Genomic DNA, 23,271 nt, shown 5'->3' on the forward strand with positions numbered 1-23,271 from the left:
CATTTTTTACTTTGGATTTCTAACATCTGCAGATCTCTTCTATTGCTATGTTTCTAAACTTTTGAGTGACTAACAATGAGCAGTTTGACTTACTTGTTTTAAGAGTCCTGCTGCATCTGTCATTTGTTTGATTTAGATGGGTCAGTCTACATGTAAATTTAACTTATTTTAAAAAAAGATGAAGCAAGGCTTTCACTTTAATTGTTTCCTTCGGGATTTTTTGCTGTTACAAAGGAATAACAAACCAATGGTCCTCAGTCAGCCAAATCACTTCTTTATTATTAACATCACAAGTATCTATTTCTTTCTTGCATTGTCAGGTATCAAAGAATCCTCTCACCGCCCATCTTATTACAAGAGGTAGCACAATGATACCTGCAACAACTTTATTTTTAGCAATAACTTTTTCCAGATGTTTCTACTGAACTGTTGGTTATCTGACAGATTCTATTTTGGGAAGTTCCTGTTACATACTACATATTTTTTAAAACAATATATGTTTATTTCTAGAAATCACGTCCAATCTGTTGTGTGCTATTCAATGATCTAATGCAAAAATCCTATTCTGAAAATAACTGGATGTGTTGTTGCATATTTAATTGCAATATACTTAAAATCAATATCATCTTGTATTGTTACCTGGATGACAAATCAATTTAGCTTTAAAACATAAACATAAAACATATCATCCGACACAAATTCAGAATCAGAAATCAGCTAATATATTAATTCTTTTTACACTACTGTGCATCACTATGTTACATCCGATCCCCAACAGCAAATGATATCACAGCTATTCAAAGGCTCTTCAATTGTTCGGCAGGATTTATAAGGGCACAATTTCTTCTGTCCAGCTGCGTTGTTGTGTCTTTGTGCTTTTGGTATGCTGGTTCCCTGCAAATTTTGACAGCTGAAGTGTTTGAGGGTGATTGTAATACAGCGTATGTACTTGATTGATAATTAGGACTGAGATGCAATTAATCTGCCATCCATTTAGAACTCATATTGTTAGCCAAGTTAACTTAACTGAAACTGAAAGTCTTAGAATCAGATTCGGGTTCATTACTACTGACATATGTCATAAAATGTGTTGCTTTGTGGTAGCAGTACAGTGCAAGACATAAAAATTACTATAAATTACAATTGTTAAGAGGAATAATAAGGTAGTTTTCATGGGTTCATGGACTGCTCACAAATCTAATGGCAGAGGGGGAAAAAGCTGTTCCTAAAACATTCAGTGTTGGTTTTCAGGCCACTGTACCTCCTTCTTGATGGTAGTAATAAGAGGAGGGCATGCACCGGATGCGGAGGGTCCTTAACGATGGATGCTGCCTTCTTGACGAACCGCCTTCTGAAGAAGTCTTTGGTGGTCGGGAGGATAGTACCCGTAATGGTGCTGGCCAACCCTACAATCCTCTGCATCCTCTTTCCATCCTGCGCATTGTATAGTCTATACCAGGTGGTGAAGCACCCAGTTCAGAACGTTCTCCACGGTGTACCTGTAGAAATTTGCTAGAGTCTTTGATGATATATCAAATCTCCTCAAACTCCTGATTAAGTATAGTTGCTGGCATTCCTTCTTCATGATCGTATCAATGTGTTGAGACTAGGACAGACCCTCTGAAATGTTGACACCCATACTTGAAGCTGCTCACTCTTTCCATTGCCGACCCCTCATTCCAGACTTACCCTTCCTCAAGTCCACAATCAATTCTTTTGCCTTCCTGACATTGCACACAAGATTGTTTTTCCGATATCACCCTAAAAGCCAATCTAATTCTCTTATGTACACCGCCTTGTCACAATATCATTATCATGCAATTTATATCATTATTTTTTTAAATTAACTCTGTATAATGAAATAGGACATGAAAATGCAAAGAAATGTTTATTATTCTACAACCAGATGCTAATTATTGTGCATATATTTAAAGTTCCTATTTTCTTTAAAGATGTGGTATATTTTACTTCGAGGTAACATAAATTTTGATGGCATTCTTCCTGAAGTAAAATTCATTTTCAGTCTACTTTTGTCAGAATACTTCCATCAAACATCTTGGTTAGTTCCTTTCAGATTATGACAGGTAATGTGATTTACACCTCATGTAATAAAACTTTGGCTGCTATTAGGGATTACCATTTGCAATGTTGCCCTTGCACCATGTAAACTGGCAATATTATTAACGGAACTAGAAATGAACTCTTATCACAAATTCTTTGATGGGCTAATTATAGGTGTCAGAAATCTAACATCAACTATTTTACCATATAGAATGGCTAGTAAAAGAATACAATTTCTTTAGAGTTTCATCTGTGTGATATAGAATAGTACAGCACATTACTGTATGTCTGGGAATTGCTGCTAGGTTGTAATCTAATTAAAGCAGTCAAGTGCTACTGTATATTGCATAGCAAAGTTTGAGTGGTATATAGTTACCATCTAGAAACTCCTGGAATTAGGTTATAAACTCGGTTATTACTTCTTAAGCCTCCTATTTTTAAAAAGGAAACTTTATTTGGGACTGTTATTTGATTTTCTATCTCCTGCCAGTAGCAACCTCCTTTGAGTTGTGATATGGGATAATGTCATTAAGCTACGAAGAAACGTGATGCCATTATCCTAAATCTGTTGAGAAATGAACTGCATATGGTGACAAGTATTATGTTTCGTCCTGCAGGTATTATAACATTGTGAAATGGTGAAGTATCCATTGAATCCAAAACAATTATTTGAACTTTAGTTATCCAGTAATATTCAGACAATTAATACTGAAGTATAACTCTGCTCCTGGCTGCTGGAAATGTGAAGTAAAAGAAAGTAAAATGCTAAATTATTCAGGGAGTCAAGCCGCATCTGTAAAGAGATACAAATTTTGGAGGATGAGCATTAGTGTCATGTCAATGAGCATGATTTGGAACGAGAAACCATTAATAAAAGCACTTTAAAAAAAGGTGAAGGATGAGAGGGAAGAAATAACTAAATGTAACATACGGTAGAATGGAAAGATGGAAAACTTAAATGATGAAAGACATGGCAATAGAAGATAAAGGAGAATTAAAGTGGCACAGGAAAGAAAAGATCTCCCTTGATGAGGTGTAAATGGAGCATTAGGGTAATGTTTGGAAACTGAGGAGCAGCAGCTTTCTTCAGCCCTCCAATCTCAACGTTGAGTTACTCACTGCCATTTTTCCAGTTCTGGTGAAAGATCACCAAAATTAAATTTAAACTCTCTTTCCCTTTAATCAGATATCGCCAGGCATTTCTATTCTCATTAGTCTATTCGTTGAACACAAACCACCTCTCTTGAACTAAACCATAAGATATAGGAGCAGAAGTAGGCCATTTGGCCCATTGAAAATGTTCTGCCATTCAATCATGGGCTGATCCAATTCTTCCAGTCACCCCCACTCCCCTGCCTTCACCCCATACCCTTTGATGTCCTGGCTGATCAAGAACCTATCTATCTCTGCCTTAAATACACCCAATGACTTGGCCTCCACAGCCGCTCATGGCAACAAATTCCGCAGATTTACCCCCTCTGACTAAAGTAATTTCTGCGCATCTCAGTTCTAAAAGAATGTCCTTCAATCCTGAAGTCGTGCCCTCTTGTCCTAGAATCCCCTACCATGGGAAATAACTTTGCCATATAGAAACATAGAAACATAGAAAATAGGTGCAGGAGTAGGCCATTCGGCCCTTCGAGCCTGCACCGCGATTTATTATGATCATGGCTGATCATCCAACTCAGAACCCTGCACCAGCCTTCCCTCCATACCCCCTGATCCCTTTAGCCACAAGGGCCATATCTAACTCCCTCTTAAATATAGCCAATGAACTGGCCTCAACTGCTTCCTGTGGCAGAGAATTCCACAGATTCACCACTCTCTGTGTGAAGAAGTTTTTCCTAAGCTCAGTCCTAAAAGGCTTCCCCCTTATCCTCAAACTGTGACCCCTCGTTCTGGACTTCCCCAACATGGGGAACAATCTTCCTGCATCTAGCCTGTCCAATCCTTTTAGGATTTTATACGTTTCAATCAGATCCCCCCTCAGTCTTCTAAATTCCAACGAGTACAAGCCTAGTTCATCCAGTCTTTCTTCATATGAAAGTCCTGCCATCACAGGAATCAATCTGGTGAATCTTCTTTGTACTCCCTCTATGGCAAGGATGTCTTTCCTCAGATTAGGGGACCAAAACTGCACACAACACTCCAGGTGTGGTCTCACCAAGGCCTTGTACAACTGCAGTAGTACCTCCCTGCTCCTGTACTCGAATCCTCTCGCTATAAATGCCAGCATACCATTCGCCTTTTTCACCGCCTGCTGTACCTGCATGCCCACTTTCAATATCTAATCTGTTCAGGCCTTTTAACATTCGGAATGTTTCTATGAGATCCCCCCTCATTCTCCTGAACTCCAGGGAATACAGCCCAAGAGCTGCCAGATGTTCCTCATATGGTAACTTTCAGACAGTTCTTTGGGGTCAAGGATGACTACTTCCATTCCATTTCTGGGCATTCTGAAAAGACTAATGAGACTATTGTGGGAACTACTGACGTTTCTACACATAAGCAGAAAGTTCCAGATGTTATAGGGATGGGCAATAGGGAGGCATTTATAATGCAACGTGCACTTACTGTTGCTTATGAAAGGCTTTTGTGTGACCTTGACATTCTCAAACACATGTAAAATGCTCTTTTTTCATTGTGAACATCATTGAGCTAGGAATTCCCAAGAATCAGTGGGAATGATATATTTCTCCCCAGCAGGCTCTGAAACATCCCTGAAGTCTTTCCGGTCACCTGGTAATCACTTCCCATGAGGTGTCTGTTTCGGCAGCCAGGTGTCAAGCGTGTGAATGACACTGCCTCTGCAACATGACTGATAGAGTGTATCTAGGGCCTCAGACTAGAAATATCAGCTTAGAAGTCAATTTAAGTAAACTCATTTTAACCTCCCCTTCTGTGCAAAATACCACACACTTCAATTTTAACTCGCAGGATGGCTCAAATAAACATAGTGTGGCCATTGTTTTGAAGTAATTTGTGTCTCTTTGACCTGGTGGAGGGCAGACAAAAATGCCCAAGTTACGAGGCCACTGTTCATCCATGGGAGGGGCACAAGTTGGATCTGACTTCCACAGCTTAAAGCCAACTTCCAAAATTCACATCTTAAAAGAGGTTTGCCTTGTAGATACGGCAGGAGGTGGAATCATTCAACGTCCAAACAGTTTGCTGAAGAGATAGCTGAATACAGGAGACATTTTCTGATGTATCAGAAGAGGCTGACTGATGAAGTGGGGATTAAGAATGGGATGCTCTAATTGGAGACTAGGGCATCATCTCAGAATCATCAAAGTGCCAGAAGGAAAAATGAGCTGGTAAGATCAGTAGGCGGCAGTTTCCAAAGAACAAATGATATTACACAAGAACATCAATGAAATCACACATGCAAGACCTTAAGACCATAAAATATAGGAGCAGAATTAGGCCATTCAGCCCATCAAGTCTGCTCTGCCATTTCATCATGGCTGGTCCAATTTTCCTCTCCTGCCTTCCCTATATCCCTTAATCCCCTGACCAATCAAGAATCTATCAACTTCTGCTTATACATAAAGACCTGGCCTCTACAGCTGCCTGTTACAAAGAATTCCACTCTCTGGCTAAAGAATTTCCTCCTCATCTCTATTCTAAAGGGACACCCCTCTCTTATGAGGCTGAATCCTCTGGTCTTAGACTCTCCCACCACAGGAAACATCCTCTCCACATCCACTTTATCAAGGCCTTTCACCATTTGATAGGTTTCAATGAAGTCACCCCTCATTCTTCTGAATTCCAATGAATACAGGTCCAGAGCCATCAAACACTCTTCATATAACAAGCCATTCAATCCTGGAATCATTTTCGTGAATCTCCTTTGAACCCTCTCCAGCTTCAGCACATCCTTTCTAAGGGGCCCAAAACTGCTCACAATACTCCAAGTGAGACCCCACCAGTGCTTTATAAAGTCTCAACATTACATCCTTGCTTTTATATTCTAGTCCTCTTGAAATGAATTCTAATATTGCATTTACCTTCCTCACCACAGACTCAATCTGTAAATTAGCCTTTAGGAAATCCTGCCCAAGGACTCCCAAGTCCCTTTACACCTGAGTTTCTTTTTAATTTTCTCTCCATTTAGTAAGTAGTCAACCCTTTCAGTTCTTCTACCAAAGTGCATGACCAAACACTTCCCAACACTGTATTCCATCTGCCATTTCCTTGCCCATTCTGCTAATCTATCTAATTCCTTCTATAGCATCTCTACTTCCTCAAAACTACCTGCCTCTTCACCTATCTTCATATCATCTGCGAACTTTGCAACAAAGCCATCAATTTCATCATCCAAGTCATTCGCATGCGCCGGTCGTGCATGCAGCCTGGTACAGCCGTTCCGATCTATTCTTACTTTCTTCTTCTTACTTTTTAATTTACGTTATTTTTTGTATTTTTTTCTCACGGTAACACGTCGAAGCTGCACCCTCTCTAGCATGCTGGTAGAGAGAGTTTTATTTGGGTTTTCTTTAGTGCTGGAAATGGTTACATCCCGACACGTGGGACAGAAGCAAGGTCGCATTGTGTATTCCACGGACCAGCAAAGACCGGCCGGCTTAGCGAACACAGCGGTGGACACCCCTGCTGAAATCCGGAGGAAAACACACAGAGGGGGATCATAAAGCTGAGGAAAGAGGACTGGGTTGAGACAACAGAGACATTTGGAGAAGAGGAGTTCGGTGGGTAATACCGTTCTGGCTGACCGGAAGTGCACTGAGAGCGGTAAGCGTGAAGGAGTTGGGTGCTTACTGTTCTGGCTAACAACGGATGGTGCAATCCGGGGTATATTACGATCGAGGAACGTGTTTGCAGACTGGATACTGAACTTTTTACTGTTGGACTTCGGCCACATTCCACCATGATACAACACTGGCGGCATGGGAGGTTGCTCCTGCCTGTGGCCATCGAACGTGCAGCTCCTCCCGTGGAGGGTCAGACACCCTGAACCAATAGACTGGTCCTGGACTTATTTTCCATCTGGCGTATTTTTTGATTTTGGTGTTTGATTGTTGGGGTTTTTTGTATTGCTATATTTTTCGCTCTATTCTTGGTTGGTGCGGCAGTAATGAAACCAAATTTCCCTCGGGATTAATAAAGTGTATCTATCTATCTATCTGTGTATTTTAAGAAGAATTGGTCCCTACACAAACCTCTGTGGAACACCACTAGTCACTGGCAGCCTATCAGAAAAGGTTCCCTTTATTCCCACTCTTTGCCTTCTGCCAATCAGCCACTGTCTTATCCATGCTAGAATCTTTCCTGTAATACCACGGGCTTGTAGCTTGTTAAGCAGCCTCATGTCCATCACCCTTTCAAAGGTGTTCTGAAAATCCAAGAACACAACATCAACTGATTCTCCTTTGTGTATCCTGCTTGTTATTTCTTCAAAGAATTCCAACAGATTTGTCAGGCAAGATTTTCCCTTGTGGAACCCATGCTGACTACAGCCTATTTTATTATGTGCCACCAAGTACCTTGAGACCTCATCATTAATAATTGACTCCATCATCTTTCAAAACACTGAGGTCAGACTAACTGGCCTATAGTTTCCTTTCTTCTGCCTCTCTCCCTTCTTGAAGAGCAGAGTGACATTTGCAATTTTCCAGTCTTCCAGAACCACTCCAGATCTAAAGATTCTTGAAAGATCATTACTAATGCCTCCACGATCTCTTCAGCCCCCTCTTTCAGAACTCTGCAGTGTATGCCATTTGGGTCCAGGTGACTTATCTACCTTCAGATCTTCCATCTTCCCAATAACTTTCTCTCTAGTTATGGTAACTTCACATACTTAATGCCCCTGACACTTGGAACTTCCACCAAACTGCTAGTGTCTTCCACAGTGAAAACTGATGTAAAATACTTATTTAGTTTGTCTGCTATTTCCTTGTCCCCCAGGTATGGAGGGATATGGACAATCAATGCTTTGAGTTGAGACCATTCATTTGCACTGATGAAGGGTTTTGATATATTCAAGCAAAGGTAGGTCTCATGCTTCATTTTTCCTATCAATATGGCTAACCACACACTTCCCCTCATCGTACCTCATCAGCCATCCTTAAATACTGCGGTGTTGTCAAAGAACTGGAGAATTTCATTTTCTTACCCTTGCTCGGAATGGATTCAAGCAGAAAGCTAGGAACTCCAAGCTACCTTGTCTAACTTTAGTGATGGGAAAGCTTCGAGAAACAATGATCTGGTAAAAGAATAATAGTTCACTTGGAGAAGTTTGAATTAATGAAGAATCAGGACAAATTTGTTGATAACAAATTGAATTTGAATAAATCAATTTGAGATATTGTTTTGAGGTTACAGAGGTGGCTCATGGAATTAATGTCTGACATATGGATTTTCCAAAGACTTCTGATAAAATCCCACACAAAGACTGGTTAGTAAAACTGAAACCTATGACATTAAAGAGACTATGATAATTTAAATGACTTAAGTGTGGGACTCAAATTTTCAGACAGCGGATCGTAGTGGTCCCCAGAGGTCAATAATACTGATACGAATGCTCAGAATGCTTTTACCATTTGCAGACAACATAAAACCTGGAGGTTTTGCCAGCACTGTTCTCAGAAAGAAATCAAAAAAAATGTTACTGACTGCATTGCTCCATGATAGGCAAAGATTCTAAGCACTGACAGCCATTATGTGTTGAAAAAACTTAATGATTTCACTCTGTAATCAAGATTCATTTGGTGAGAAGGATGGACCTCACATTTCACTTTTTAAACTGGTGAAGATAATCACTGCTGGAAAATACAGCTTACTGTGAAGAATTAAAAGTCTGTGCTACCAAAAGGGTATTCAGCAATGACTATCATATTGCACAAAGTATGGTTACTGGGTAGCTGTGCAGTTAGAAAATGAAAGTCTGCAATACGCGGAGTACTTCAGCATTCAAGTATAGAGGTTTTCATGCCACATGAGTCCAGTCAATGGCACTTTACACCACTGGAAACCTATAAATCCTGGTGAATCCACATCCATAGGTGAGGAGTTCTGCTCTCCTAAAGTTGATAATGTCTTGATCTTCCTCATACAATGGCACGTTACTAACTGTGAAATGTTTAAGATGTCCCATGCAAAAACTAATGATCTTCTTGACTTCCACAGTCACTAAAAAGAGTCCTATACTTACTTTGCAAGGCCAGTTGTGATGTAATTTATAGCATAGTTCCAACAGCGTGTTCTTAATGAAGCAGCATCATTTTAGGGATTATTTCAGCTGACATGCACGGGGGTGAAGACTTCAGAGAACACAGTCTTGTTGGATGGATTTTCTGGTTGAGGAACTCCTTCTCTCTCTTTTAACAGATGGTCCCATCCTCCTCATTTTCATTCACACAATGTACTGTGGTGAACTGGTCACCAGCCTCCCACTCTGCTGTCAACAACTTCCGTTGTCTGCACATACCTTCTTTTGCAAGTTTGCTGTAGACTTCAAAAGTTGCCACGAGACCTGAAAAAAGATTAACTCCCCTACTTTATTAAACTTACAGTTGGTAAATTATTCACAAACAAAATATGAGGAATTTAAATAGCAAAGAAAAAGAAAAAGAATTTCAGGATGTATATTGGAAATATTTCTCTGATACTAAATGTACCTATTGAACCTAGCACATGTTATATGGCTCCTTCCTGTTGTTCTCTGTTGAGTTCTTAATATAAGTTGAACACATTGTCAGTTGCATCACTGAATTTCAACTTAACAGTTCTGGCACTAAATCAGCTTGCACATTGAATCTACCTGCTCCATATCATCCAGCATGCATGACTATTACATGTTCTGCTGCCCTTCCCAACAAAGCGGAAGGAATGAACTATACTACAAATATGTGATGTAAGTCAAGCAGCAAGCAAGCACAAGTTGGCATCTGTAGATCCCAAACAATAAAAGCCTTGGAGCTGAATAGTGCCAAGAAAAGAGATGTTGGCACCTTCTGTATGTTTAGAAGATCATGAAGCACACTGTGGTCTCTTAACTACATCTTAATTGTAGCTATTGCTCGTCTTACCTATGTAACATAACAAACCATGTGGTTGTGACGGTGCAGGTTAAGAGATGAAAGCTAAACAGGTTTTCATTCAAATTCTATTTCAAGTTCTTAAAGGGTCCCTGTTTGCCATTCACAACTATATTAGAGGGCATATTGCTCCTTACTCTTTTGCTTGCTTGATGACCACAGGAAAAAGTTACCACAGCTTGCCAACAAACTGAAAACAACAATATGCTTTATAAATCAAAAACATTAAATTCTCTCAAAATCTTTCAGTGATAGATAATGTTCTAGAATTATCTAAGACTGCAGGTGAATTCACGATACACCAGGCTGCCATTTGTTTCTGTAGCACAGCATATTAATGTACACTTAAAAGCCTAGATAAATTTCACAACTGTCGCCCAAGAGGAGCGATTGATTTGCCTCTGCCTTGAGTTTAGAGAAGTACTTAAGGTAGTATTGTTCTGAGTTTCTGGGAATTGCCCGTCAGAATTAAGAAAACGACCAGTCAAACCATGATGGATTGCAAGTTGCCCACAATTTCTGAGTTCCACAAAATGTGAATTTCACAACACCTATGACTAAAAAGGATACAAAAAATTTGATAAGCTATCTACTTTATGTTTTTGATTATTTCATGTGCATTTTGTGAAAGGAATGGTATCATTTACGCATTAACAAACTGTAGCTTTTTAAGCGGAATCATAGCTTCAATATGTTGTACCAAAGATAATAATTTATTGTCATATAAAGACCAAGCTTTATCCCTAAATCAAATCAAGGTAAAAATCTGTTTAAAATTAAAATTCTTTGAAGCTGCTATTTACCAAAGTATAAAAGATAATCAATATCTTTAACATAATATGATTAATAAATATTTAATCACCTAATCAACATAATAAGACCAAAGGCTTTGATCTACACTTGGATCATAATTTTTTTTTAATTCTACTAATCAAATCTCACACTTCATCAGAAACAAAAAGATGACAAATTATACTGACAAATATTAAGGAATCTCACATCAATAATATATTTTAGTATTTTGATATCAGATCGTTTATTATCACTGTCTTATATCACATGAGGTGTGTTGTTTAGCAGTAGCAGTACAGTACAAATATATAAAATTACTATAAATTACACAAATAAATAAATAGTACAAAAATGGTAGTACTCATGAGTTAATGGGCCATTCAGCAATCTGAAGCAGAGCAGAAGAAGCCGCTCCTTAATCACTAAGTGTGGGTTTTTAAGCTCCTGTATCACTTTCCCTCGTGGTAGTAATGCAAAGAGGGCATTTCCCAATGCTGAGGGTCCTTAGTGATGGATGCTGCCTTCTTTTGGCACCAGCTCTTGAAGATATCCTTAATAGTTGAGTGTTGTGCCTGAGTTGGAGCTGGTTGAGTCTACAACCATCTGCAGTGCCTTTTGATCTTATGCAATGGTGGATCCAAACCAGGTTATGGTACAACCTCTCCACTGCACAGCTGTACAAATTTGCTAATCATTCATAACAAACCGAATCTCTTCAAACTCCTCATTAAGTAGAACTGTTGATGCATCTTCTTCATGTGTTGGGCCCAGGACAGATACTTGGAGATGTTGACACAGGAACATGAAGCTGCTCACCCGTTTCTACCACGGACCCCTCACTGAGGACTGGAGTGTCTTCTCCCAACTACTCTCACTGTCACAATGTAGGAAACTTGATATCCAAACTTTGCGCAACAGGATCCCACAGCACATCAGTACTGACTGGTTAATGCAGTGACGTTGGTAGTGTGGTTAATGCTAGCCCAGCTTAGTCTCACCTTTGAAGGGTCTCCCTGGGATTTTTCCCATTTTCCTGAGAGAGCAGAAAGGCCTTGGTCAAATGTTCTCACCTGAAGGATGGCGTCTCTGTTCATCAGCACCTCAGGAGTGGGGAGGGGCAGGGAGGAGATCACCTGCCTCTGTCGGATCTCCCTTCACTTTGAACTTCACTGCCAGACAGAACATGCTTTAATGACACCATGTCGTCCAATGTTACAAGTGGCAATGGTTGATTGTAGCGACAGGAGCCGGCACCATATTAACGTTAGAAAGAATATTGATCAAACAAAACCGCAACATTTTCATTCCTTCCAATGTGTCGACAGCACTGATTGGAGCAATGAGTGTGAAAACCATTTTGCTCTGAAAGATCATGATAGATCTCTGATTGCTTCACTTTTTCACCTGCTTACCCTCATGTATAGTCAACTGATCCATTTTTCCCAGACCATAAAGGATGTAGTGGACAAAGTTTCTTCAGGAAGATTGATAAATTCCAACACTAATAATTACAACATGCCTTCATACATCTAATTTGATGTTTATACTGAAGATCACATGACTAATTGATGAATATAAATCAAGAGCATCTTAATGCACTTTGATGAAAGAGCATCTTAATGCACATTGATGAATATAAATCAAGAGCATCTTAATGTCCTGTGGAAAAGTACATGATGTCTGAGCTATGATATCATTGGCCTAACAGCTGATCACTCAGTAATTTGGCCACACAGATCACTGCAAAAATTACTTAGCTTGCACCAAACCAATCAAACACATCATCATCTGCAGCCTCATCCATTCTCTGTTTGTGATTCTTCTTGGGTAGTTAGAGGTTATATCATTCAGACCAGAGGCACAATCTCTTCTCACCACAAGCTATTAAACTTGTTTAGTTTTCACAGACAGCAGTACTATGGTGCAAAACAATTTCTCATGATGCTGACTTCCATCATTACCTGAATATAGAAGATAGCACAAACACTTATACGTTTATGGCCATTGAACAAACACATTTTCTACATATTTCACTGCATAGAAAATATACTTAAGAAGGTGTTACGCATTGTAACACAAACTGGATCCAGCCACACTTGTCATATGGCTCACCCCTCATCGAGACTTGAGTCTCACCAGCAAGCTGCGGATGCCAACCGGGTGTCCAGAGGCAACTCGCTCTTTCACAAGCACAAAGATGGTCCGGCTGCTCCAGCAGCAGCCCTCACGTAGGTTCTGGGACAAGGAGGGAGGGGTAGGAGTTGAATCAGAGACAGGGTGAGAGATTAGGAGGACTAGGGGGTTGACTAGAAGGGGGCCAAGCAGGAGCTGGCAATGGTCTACAGGACTGCTGCAGAACTGGGAGGAGCCCTCCCTCACCTCCCAGATCCACATTCAGGTAAGTATTTTTTTCAAAAACTTACCTTTATGGTGGCAGCCTCCAGCGGTCCCTTTAAGGACTGCTGGTTCGGCCGCATGTAGACACGGTTATCTTGAATGCAGCTGGCCCGGTGCCAGAGAAAGGAGAAGACCTATGCAGAGGAAAATTGTTATTGGGATTTCTAAAATAAAATAGGCTCATGGGCATGTTTAATGTTAAGAGACTTACTTGAATTTTATGTGCTTACTATTATAAGTCAGTGGCTGAAAAAGAAACACAGTAACCAAAAGAAGTTGGAGTAAAACTGTTTCAACAATATATTGTATTCAGGCCAGTTATTGGCTGGTTGATAACTTTTCTTCCTTGTCCTGTGTACGGAATTAATTTTTGTATTTGACCAATCAGATACTTGGGTCAATTTAAACTACTCTCTTACATTTATTCAACTGCCAAAATTTATATTAGAGGCCTAATTAATTTAAAACTTCAGTTATATGTATAGAAAGTTAACACAACCTTTATACTTTTCTCCAATTATCCCATTTTCATTGGAATTGCAAGAGTGGTAAAGAGAAACGAACAGGTTTTTGGCTGAGCCAGGTAACAACAAAATAAGGAGTTTTTACTCAAGCCTTTCTTTTCTCAGATGCCTTGACAAATAATCTTAACCATAGACTGATAGATTAAAACATAGCTCCCGAGGATATACCTGTGATATCTTGCTGCTCACCATTAGTATAGACTATTTTAACCTGATCCAGGCATATTGGTTCTGGAGCTGAATTTGTGACCCTTAATGGAAGCTGGAGGGGGATACAAGTCTTAAAGGTTACCATTGCAATTCCCACATAAAGAAACATCTAAGACAAGGCAGCTAAACAAGGGGAGTGAAGCCTGGTAACGGGGGTGAGGTGGCGTGGAGGGGGGTGTTATTATCTATAGGTGAGGTAAGGAGGAACGTTACTGCTCCTCGTGTTCCATAAGTAGCTTTTAAAATTGCAAACCTCAAAGAATCACATGGGCCACATTCCCACTGCTGTTAGATTTCATTAGCAGATCCAGGACAATACAAGCCACAGTCAGCCAATGTTAAAAGCGCCGCTGGATAATAATGGTAGCATTGCCTTTGGAAGTAAACCCCTCATTCAGCATGAACATGTGTGTGTTTGCTCTCTCTAGGTGAGTCACAAGTTAAAATGGCCCAAATTAATAACACTTTGAGAAACTTGTAAAGCCAATTTGATTGCCGTCATGAGCAAGGCTAGATTGGGAGCTAAGTTTGGAAATTTTCACACCAGCCAGATGTGTTGTTACCACTCATATACTGGCTTCCACAAAGCAATTGCTGAAACAATTTTATGATAAATTTGCAATAACAATGAGAGAAAATGCATATTTTCACCACTGGACTCACCTTTACTTGGATAATACTCAAAATCTCTTTACCCTGATGTTACTGCTCTGCAAATTCCATCAGTAACACCCATGAAAAATAATTTCTTTAATTCAACAAAAATTATTAACAGTGCCTAAGGAGAGGTTAACTGTGCAATAACATGAAATTATGATTATCAGCTTTGTTGTTATTGGTCAGTTATAGCAATCATGAAAACAGAAATTAATATGGCAAGAGGAGACTATTAGTAGACCTGTAAAATTTGCAACTTAGGTGATCAATGTGGAATTGACTATAGTCATCAGGAAGTCTGTATTATAGTCTATGTTTGTTTTATTTCTGCTTCCCAATCACAGTATTACGGTGATAACTTTTACTTTTAATATACAGAATTAGTTTTCTGCCCAGGTTTTTGATGTGATCTCACTGTGACACTAAGCAAAACTAAATTAGGAGTCACTCAATTGCCTACATTATATAATGTAACAAAGGTACTACAAAAAAGTGTATTTGTGAGGTTTGGGAGGACCTTTGGTTTTGTGAAATTGTAAGAAGACATATTACTGCATCTGTACTTGGTATTTGCTATTCAAAATATCCATTTCCATGCCAACTTAGTAAATGTGAATACATTTATGATTGTTGCCAGTAAAGTTAATGCATGTTCATATGCTCCCACACATATATCACACTGTTCAGTAGTCTGGAGTCATTACATTTTTGACTCCTTCTGGCCAAGTCGCAGAAAAAAAGTGCCCCTTTGAGTTTCGCAGTAGGTGAACCCCAAATTCTCAGAGTATTCCTAAAACTCTCAGCAATTTTATAACTACAATTCTTTTGTGTTTATTAACATAGTTATTCACCCAGATTTAATGCAATCAAACTGATGGATTCACAAGTTCAAGCCTAGACTCACTGGAATGTTCTATTTTTCAAGATTCGTGCCAATGCTAATCAATGGCAACCAAGTCCAGAACACATAAAAACACTGGGTTTATAAACAGCTTCCTAATGATCAAGGCTCATGCCTCAAGACATTCTTTAACAAATTAATACAAGCACAAGTTCCCAGTGTCTGTCATTCCCAACTTCTTCCTAGTATATACAGATATGTTGAACTTATTATCTCACAACCATGTTTGTAGGCTGCACAACTTCCCTTTTTATTGAAGTTATTGGAAAAAAATCATGCAAACAGAAAGGACGGTGTTCATTTGTTATGAGTGTACTTTAGATTTTTCATGAAGATCAAATTCATGCCCCCTCCCCACTCACCTCAACTTTCATCTAAAAATGTCTAAAATTTCAGTCCTACATTTTATGAGTGGTGCATTTCAAGACTTCCACAATAGGAGAACTCTGCTACGGACTACCTGGACAAAATTTAGTGTTTATTTTTTGTATATACCAAAGCAAAGCAGACAGAACAACACTCTCCCTCTTTACCAAGCGATAATAGGAACAGAATCAAATGAGCTTATTTCACTCAGTACAGTTTTTTTTTACCTGAAACTTTGTCTGTACTTTATATCATGCTCTGCGTCTCGAAGATAAATTTACAATGTCAGTTTCTGGCCAAATCCAGACACAAAGAAAAGTAAATCCAACTTGTCCATACTGACTATGCGGCCCAGAGAGCTAGTCCCTTACATACTTTGGATACATCTAAAGTGGATGTTGATAGATTCATGATTAATCAGGGTGTCAAAGATTACATGGAGAAAGCAGGAGAATTGGGTTGAAAGGGATAAAAATTCACCCATGATGGAATACTGGAGAAATTTGATAGACCAAATGGCCTAATTCCGCTCCTACGCCTTACAGTCCTGTGCTCCCATCTGTCAGTATTTGGCCCAGAGCCTTCTATAACTCTCCTATCTATGTATCTAATTGTATGGCTTTTAAACATTGCTGAGGCGCCAGCCTCAACCACCATTTCTGGCAACTCATTCTAAATACACACCACCCTTCCTGTGAGGAAGCTTCCCCTAATGTCCTTTTTAAATTTCTCAGATCAGATCTCGCCAAATCATTCACAGTAAAACTAGCCTTATCAATTTTTCCTCTATCCTAGAAGTTGTTTTTGTCCAATATGACGTACATTGCTGACTACAATATTGGGAGAAAGTATAAGATATCCAAGTTTGCAAATACTGCAAGAACAGGTGGGAAAATCATTTGTGAGCAGAACACAAAGTATCTGCAATCCCATTTCGACAGGTTAAGTGGGTAGTCTTAAAGACATCAGAGAGAGTATAATGAAGTAAAGGTGACATTAAAGAACAGAAATGTGTCATTTAATTGATATAGCATGTTGAAAGAGCGATAGATTTTCAAGCATTGAGAAAATGGGGATGTGAGTACACCAAGCAATTAGGAAGGAAAGTAAGGAAGAGCACGATGCTTGGTGACAACACTGCATACACTATTTAAGGTGGAATACATGTGCCCTTGAGGTAGTCCTGCAAAGGTTCACCAGACTTATTCTTAGGATGAGGATACTGTCTTATGAACAGATTGTGTCTGTGTCTCTGTGACTTAGAAGCGTAATTAGTGATGATTAAAACATTAATTTCTGAGAACTTGACAAAATGGATAGTGTAATGGCTAGGAGGGGCCACCTTCTCACAATATTTGGTCCATCAACGAAACCTGTGAGGAGGAATACCTCAGAGAGCTGTGAATTTTTGGAGTTCTCTATCCAATGGCATCTATCATTGTAAAAATGCAAATAACAGGAATTCTGCAGATGCTGGAAATTCAAGCAACACACATCAAAGTTGCTGGTGAACGCAGCAGGCCAGGCAGCATCACTAGGAAGAGGTACAGTCGACGTTTCAGGCCAAGACCCTTCGTCAGGACTAACTGAAGGAAGAGTTAGTAAGAGATTTCAAAGTGGGAGGGGGAGGGGGAGATCCAAAATGATAGGAGAAGACAGGAGGGGGAGGGATGGAGCCAAGAGCTGGACAGGTGATTGACAGGTGATGTCCCATGATCCTCTCATATCCATTTTGGATCTCCCCCTCCCCCTCCCACTTTCAAATCTCTTACTAACTCTTCCTTCAGTTAGTCCTGACGAAGGGTCTCAGCCTGAAACGTCGACTGTACCTCTTCCTAGAGATGCTGCCTGGCCTGCTGCGTTCACCAGCAACTTTGATGTGTGTTGCATCTATCATTGTAATAGGCTGAGACAGATAGAGGTTTTGACACTAAAGGTACAAAGGATTGTGGGAATCAGGCAGAAGAATGGACCTGAGTACAACAATCTTACTGCACTTTGTCTGAACAGGCTCAGCAGTTACGGCCTCATACTTGCACTTATTACATTTTTACAGTTTAGAACATATTGTCAATTATTCACTCACCCTGTTTAGCAAGTTGCTGATAATTACAAATGATTAAACCTTCAGCATATCACAAACCCCCTTGGCAAATAACACAGCAAAGTATTCATGAGTCAGAGAGCCCTGTGTTATCAGACTTTATGGAGGTGTATAATAGTTGCCAAGCCTTACTGTTGGATAACAAGGGAACAATTCCTGGAGACACAACCATGAAGCATACCGAAGAATTAGTTAAGAATACTTTGCATTTTATTAATGATAGTTATAAGGATGCTAATGAGCTTCTCCCCTTTCTATCAAGTATATCTACTTGGATGCTGCAGTTTCCATGAAGGAACTATAACAAAAGTGTCAGCTTAGCTTTTACGTCCGCCTCACTGCCAGCCTTGCTGGGTACCTTCAAGATTTTTCTGGTTTGATTTATCTCTCCAGAAATTACAGTTACATTTTATAGTACTATAAAAAGTATCTGTAAGTATCTATATTGAACTTCAAATCTAACTTTTGATTGATTACCATCATTTCTGTCTTCTTTTGCCATCTCTCAACACCCAGCAGTGAAGTGAGCGTTGTAGCTGCACAGCTGACTAAAAATCCAGGCCATAATCTCTAAGCTACATTATATCTGTCTATCATCAAAAACTGCTTTACATGCTCAGCCAAGAATTAAAACAACTTTGCCTCACTTGTTTGTGTGCTTCTTATGCCTCACCTGTATGCTTGCCAGGGATGCAGTTGATATTTTCAGTGACAGTACATAATAGTTACTAAGTTTCTATGTCAACCTTGCTGTATTATTGAGAAGCTGTGTCCCTTGATTCTACAATCTACAATCCAAATTAATACTTTGTTTGCACTGCCATTTCTTTTTAAAGACCTGGATGATATATTAATTATATTTTATGGCCCTTTGAATCACTTCTCTTCATTGCAGTGAAGTTCATGAATTGTCACCCAGTTGGCAATGCTGGCTACATAGCATAGCATCGAACTGTGACAATTGGGTTTACTTTTAATGTCAGAAGAGGGAGGGCACTTAAGTGCCCTTCTCTCTTAACATTATTAGCATTAAATTGAAAAGGTCTTAAATGCTCCAAAGAGAGGAGTGTTTTGAAATATACTTTCAAGGCAAGTTCTAGTGTAAAGGCAGAATCAGAAGGGCACAATTTGGCACTGAAGCATTTGATTATCATATTGTCACTCAACACTTCAGTTGTTGCTTCTTTTTCCATTTATGTGTACACAAAATTTCTTTGGATCAACAAAAAAGTATTAAAATAATTATGCGTCCAGAACTACAGGTTGCTTAAGGTTGTTAGAGCTGAGAGTAACGGGGGTAATAAGCTTCCACTACCTAGTAAATGCTCCCAATGGTGTGCATCTCAAATAGCCTCTGACAAGCAAGTCCAGCTCCCGTCCTTCACGTGTAGTATAGCTACCAAGCCCAGCAGAACTATTTCTACAGGCAGGAGGAGGGGCAAAGGTGGGTTACTGGTGCCTTAAAACCGGACACTTCAGGCAGATGGTTGACGGCTCAACTAGGAGAAGGAAAACTCTGATCTCAAAACACCACTGCCTTGCGCCTGTACTCACTCACGGGGAAGGCTTTGGGAGTAAATCCCAAGGAAAAATCTGGAGCTGGAGTCCATAGGGCAGTCCAACATTGAGTTCAATATTGGCTGGCAACTCCCTATGCTGCTGCTGGTGCCAAACTCTGCCGTTCCTTTGGATTCATCAGATGTGTAGAGAGGGGAGCTTGCTACATGGATGACAGCTTACCCTCCATATCGTTCTGCCCTGGCTCATGGACAGGCTTGCATATCACTTAGACAGCTTGAAGCAACATCCATGGTCAGCTCCCACCAACAGAGAACCTCAACAACTACTACTTGATAACATCTAAAATGACAATTGTAAGCCAAATATAAAACTCAATTTTAATAAGCAAGTTTCTTTTTGATAAGAATAAACTGTTTATTAATCATTTTATCTTATGGTGCATGCATGTATTTGATAGATTTCAATAACACAATGCTTAGGAACTGGCCAGTAAACAATGCTTTCATTTTTTCCTCTTCGCTCATTTCTAATCTTTCAGCAGTCTAAAGTTAAGTTTTCATCACTTCACTCAACCAGCTCATTGCTGCTTTTTTTTCTCTGAATGCTACCAATATCAGTTAGGTCAATCACACAATCATTTTGTAGATTTTACATGATTAACACCAGTAAAACTCTGCAATACAATAGTACGGGATAATCTTTACAAACTTGAACTTCTTTCACCAAGAGAGCACACCAGCAGCTAATGTGCAAAGCTCAATGTGCCTACAAGGTCCTTCAGCCTTTAAAATTAATGATTGGAAAATCTTGTAAAGCCTGTTAACTTCTATGCCTGAATTCCCTTACATCTTCCATGCAAGGAAAGCTATGTGCCTGGAGCATTAATTTTGGAAAATATTTGTTGTACATCGACATTTCTGTTTTAAAACATAGAAAGATATTCTACATCAGCACATAGTATAGTTTTGTACCCTACTGTCCACTGATAACAGGAAATTCACTGAATTACATTATTTGTCAAGTCTGAAACCACAGACTGCTTCTAGCAAAAAAAAGCAATAAAATTCAACTGCCTGCTTTATTACAACACTTGAGAAACATTCCTGAAGGTTTTTTTTTAAAATATGTTTTTATGAAATGAGGACACCACTGGTAAGGCAAAAGTTTCTTATTCATTCTTTATTATCTTGGGAAGCTGTTGGTGAATTGACTTTTTAAATTGTTACAGTCTGTGCAGTGAAGGCACACCCAAAAAGTTTTCAGGATTTTGGCACGGCAACAGTGAAGGAACAGTGATACATTTTCAAGTTGTGAAATGGCATTTTCATGTGCCTGCCGCTCTTATCTTTAGGTAATTGAGGCTGGAGGTTTGGGCATTGGTGGTTAATAAACACTGAGAATTGATACATTGTAGCTTAAGCCAAAGAAGCTAATGAGCCAGTAATGGAGGGAATGAATGATTTTTGGAAATGGTCTGGACAGAGTTAATCACATTTACCTGCTCCCAAGATTCCTGAGTGCCACTGAAAGTGCACTCATTTAGAAAAGGAGAGGATGTATTCCATCCTGGTTCTAATTTATATTTCCCAGATGGGGGCATCACAGTAGTGTCATAGTCAGTACAATGCTTTATGGTACAGGCGACCTGGGCTCAATTCCTGCCACTGCCTGTAATCAGTTTGTACATCCTCCAAATGACCGTGTGTGCTTCCTCCAGGTGCTCTGACTCCTCCCTGCCCCAAGCCAAAGGTCTACCGGGTTGTAGGTAAATTTGTCATTGTAAAAAATTGTCCCATGATTAGGTTGGGGTTGAATCACAAGATTTCTGGGTGGCATGGCTCAAAGGGCCGCAAAGGCCCTTTCTGCATTGTAAATAATGTGTAATCTTCAAGGAGTCAGGAACTGAGCTGCACAATATAGGAAAACAGGTTCCTAATTTGCATTCGTATTTATATGGTCAAATAGTAAACATCAGATCAATAAAGATGCATCAGATTTCAAAAATGATAAAGTTGATGACAGAGTAATGTTAGAATGCAAAGGAAATATAAATCTGTTCGTTATGGCCATTTATGTCCTTCATAAGTTACTTGTCTACTATTAGCCAAGGTCCATTCTACATGCATGTGGACATTATCTGGGGATATGAGTATAGTACTGAATGTATGAAGCCCCGGTTCTGAACTTTAAGATAGAGAGAAGGCTACTAGTTTTTCACGACTTACTATGGTAAGAACTTTACACTATTTTTCAAGCACGTGCAAATATACAGACTGGTACGAATATTAGCCGTCCCAGTTTATAAATTAATTAATTTCATCTCATATAATCTTGTTTTAATAGTATTAATTTGCTTCATTAGAGCCCAGTTTTTGAATATTATGCTTTCAAAATATAAAGCATTTCAATCAAGCAGTTGATAAAAATTACATATTTTAGAGGTTACTATTTAAAACAGACAATATCAATCATTAAAATATGTACTAATGGAGAATTTAAAACAATTTATATCATGGTTCCCTTTGGAATATTTATTTAAAAATAGATCCATTAAGCATGCAAAGGAGAGTTTAAAAACACAAACATGAGGAATTCTGCAGATGCTGGAAATTCAAGCAACACACATCAAAGTTGCTGGTGAACACAGCAGGCCAGGCAGCATCTCTAGGAAAAGGTACAGTTGACGTTTCAGGCCGAGACCCTTCGTCAAGACTAACCGTTAGTCCTGACGAAGGGTCTCGGCCTGAAATGTCGACTGTACCTCTTCCTAGAGATGCTGCCTGGCCTGCTGTGTTCACAAGCAACTTTGATGTGTGTTGCTCAAAGGAGAGTTATTCATTTGGTTTACAATTGATGAAAAGCATTTCCCGTTATTCAGCTCTTATTTTTCAAATCTTCCAATTTGAATTGAATTCAGTTCCGGGAGAACTGAGATTACAATTAGTGAAGACACCAGGGGCAATCACTTACAAGACTTAGGCCACAAGCTCAGTTGTTTCAGGCACGATCAAAAGGTCTTTTAGCCCTCCATTCTGTCTGAGTGTTGAAGTATGCCTATGCCTTTTATGGCTATTTCAGTGCTAACAAAGGGAAGCGCTCTGAAGCACTCTTACTTCATCAGCTGTGGCCCAAGATATTTTCACTTTCATTTCTCTTTTGGTGGAATATTTTTATAGTTAGATTTGTCTAATTTCTTCCATTCATAGTTTTGCTGACTTACAATTCTGCAAAAAGCAAAAGCACAGACCTGTTCCAAATTCGAAAGCCACTTTTTATAGTTGGCTTTTCACTATTATTTACAATTAAAATGATGCTATGTAGTATAAAAGCTTTGGTTACTAACTATGTCCTAGACAGCAGCACGAAGCATTTTTTAGGAAATGAATAGCGTGGAACAGGAAATAAGTGAAACCTTCTTCACCCCAAACTTTGCAGAAACAGGCACTTCATTGGAGGCATGAATAGCTGATCTCTTAATACAGTAGATTCTGGTTAATTGGGACACATCGGGACCAATTCATTTTGGCCCAATTAAGCAGCTGCCCCAAATAGTCGACGTTTCATGGAAATAGCTAAAATAATAGAAAAAAGAAAAACTGAGTAAATGAAATAAATGGAATACTACCAATAGTACTACAGTACCATAAAACTGTGAATGAGTTCCTAACAGTTATCAACAGA

General features: G+C 39.3%; 1 protein-coding gene across 12 annotated transcripts in view; it reads right to left on the bottom strand.

Annotated features, from left to right (window-relative positions):
- The window catches only part of dnmt3ab (DNA (cytosine-5-)-methyltransferase 3 alpha b), a 514,213-nt gene that overhangs the window by 398,686 nt on the left and 92,256 nt on the right, over window positions 1-23,271 (bottom strand). For 9 of the 12 annotated variants that reach the window (XM_072251365.1, XM_072251371.1, XM_072251370.1 and 6 more), the window contains one exon: window positions 13,334-13,441. The exons of the other annotated variants lie outside the window; for them this stretch is intronic. In XM_072251365.1, the coding sequence (XP_072107466.1) occupies window positions 13,334-13,441 (108 nt within the window). The remainder of the gene's footprint in view (window positions 1-13,333; window positions 13,442-23,271) is intronic. 12 annotated transcript variants of the gene reach the window in all.

The sequence above is a fragment of the Mobula birostris genome, chromosome 2, assembly GCF_030028105.1.
Source record: "Mobula birostris isolate sMobBir1 chromosome 2, sMobBir1.hap1, whole genome shotgun sequence".
Classification (NCBI taxonomy): Eukaryota; Metazoa; Chordata; class Chondrichthyes; order Myliobatiformes; family Myliobatidae; genus Mobula; species Mobula birostris.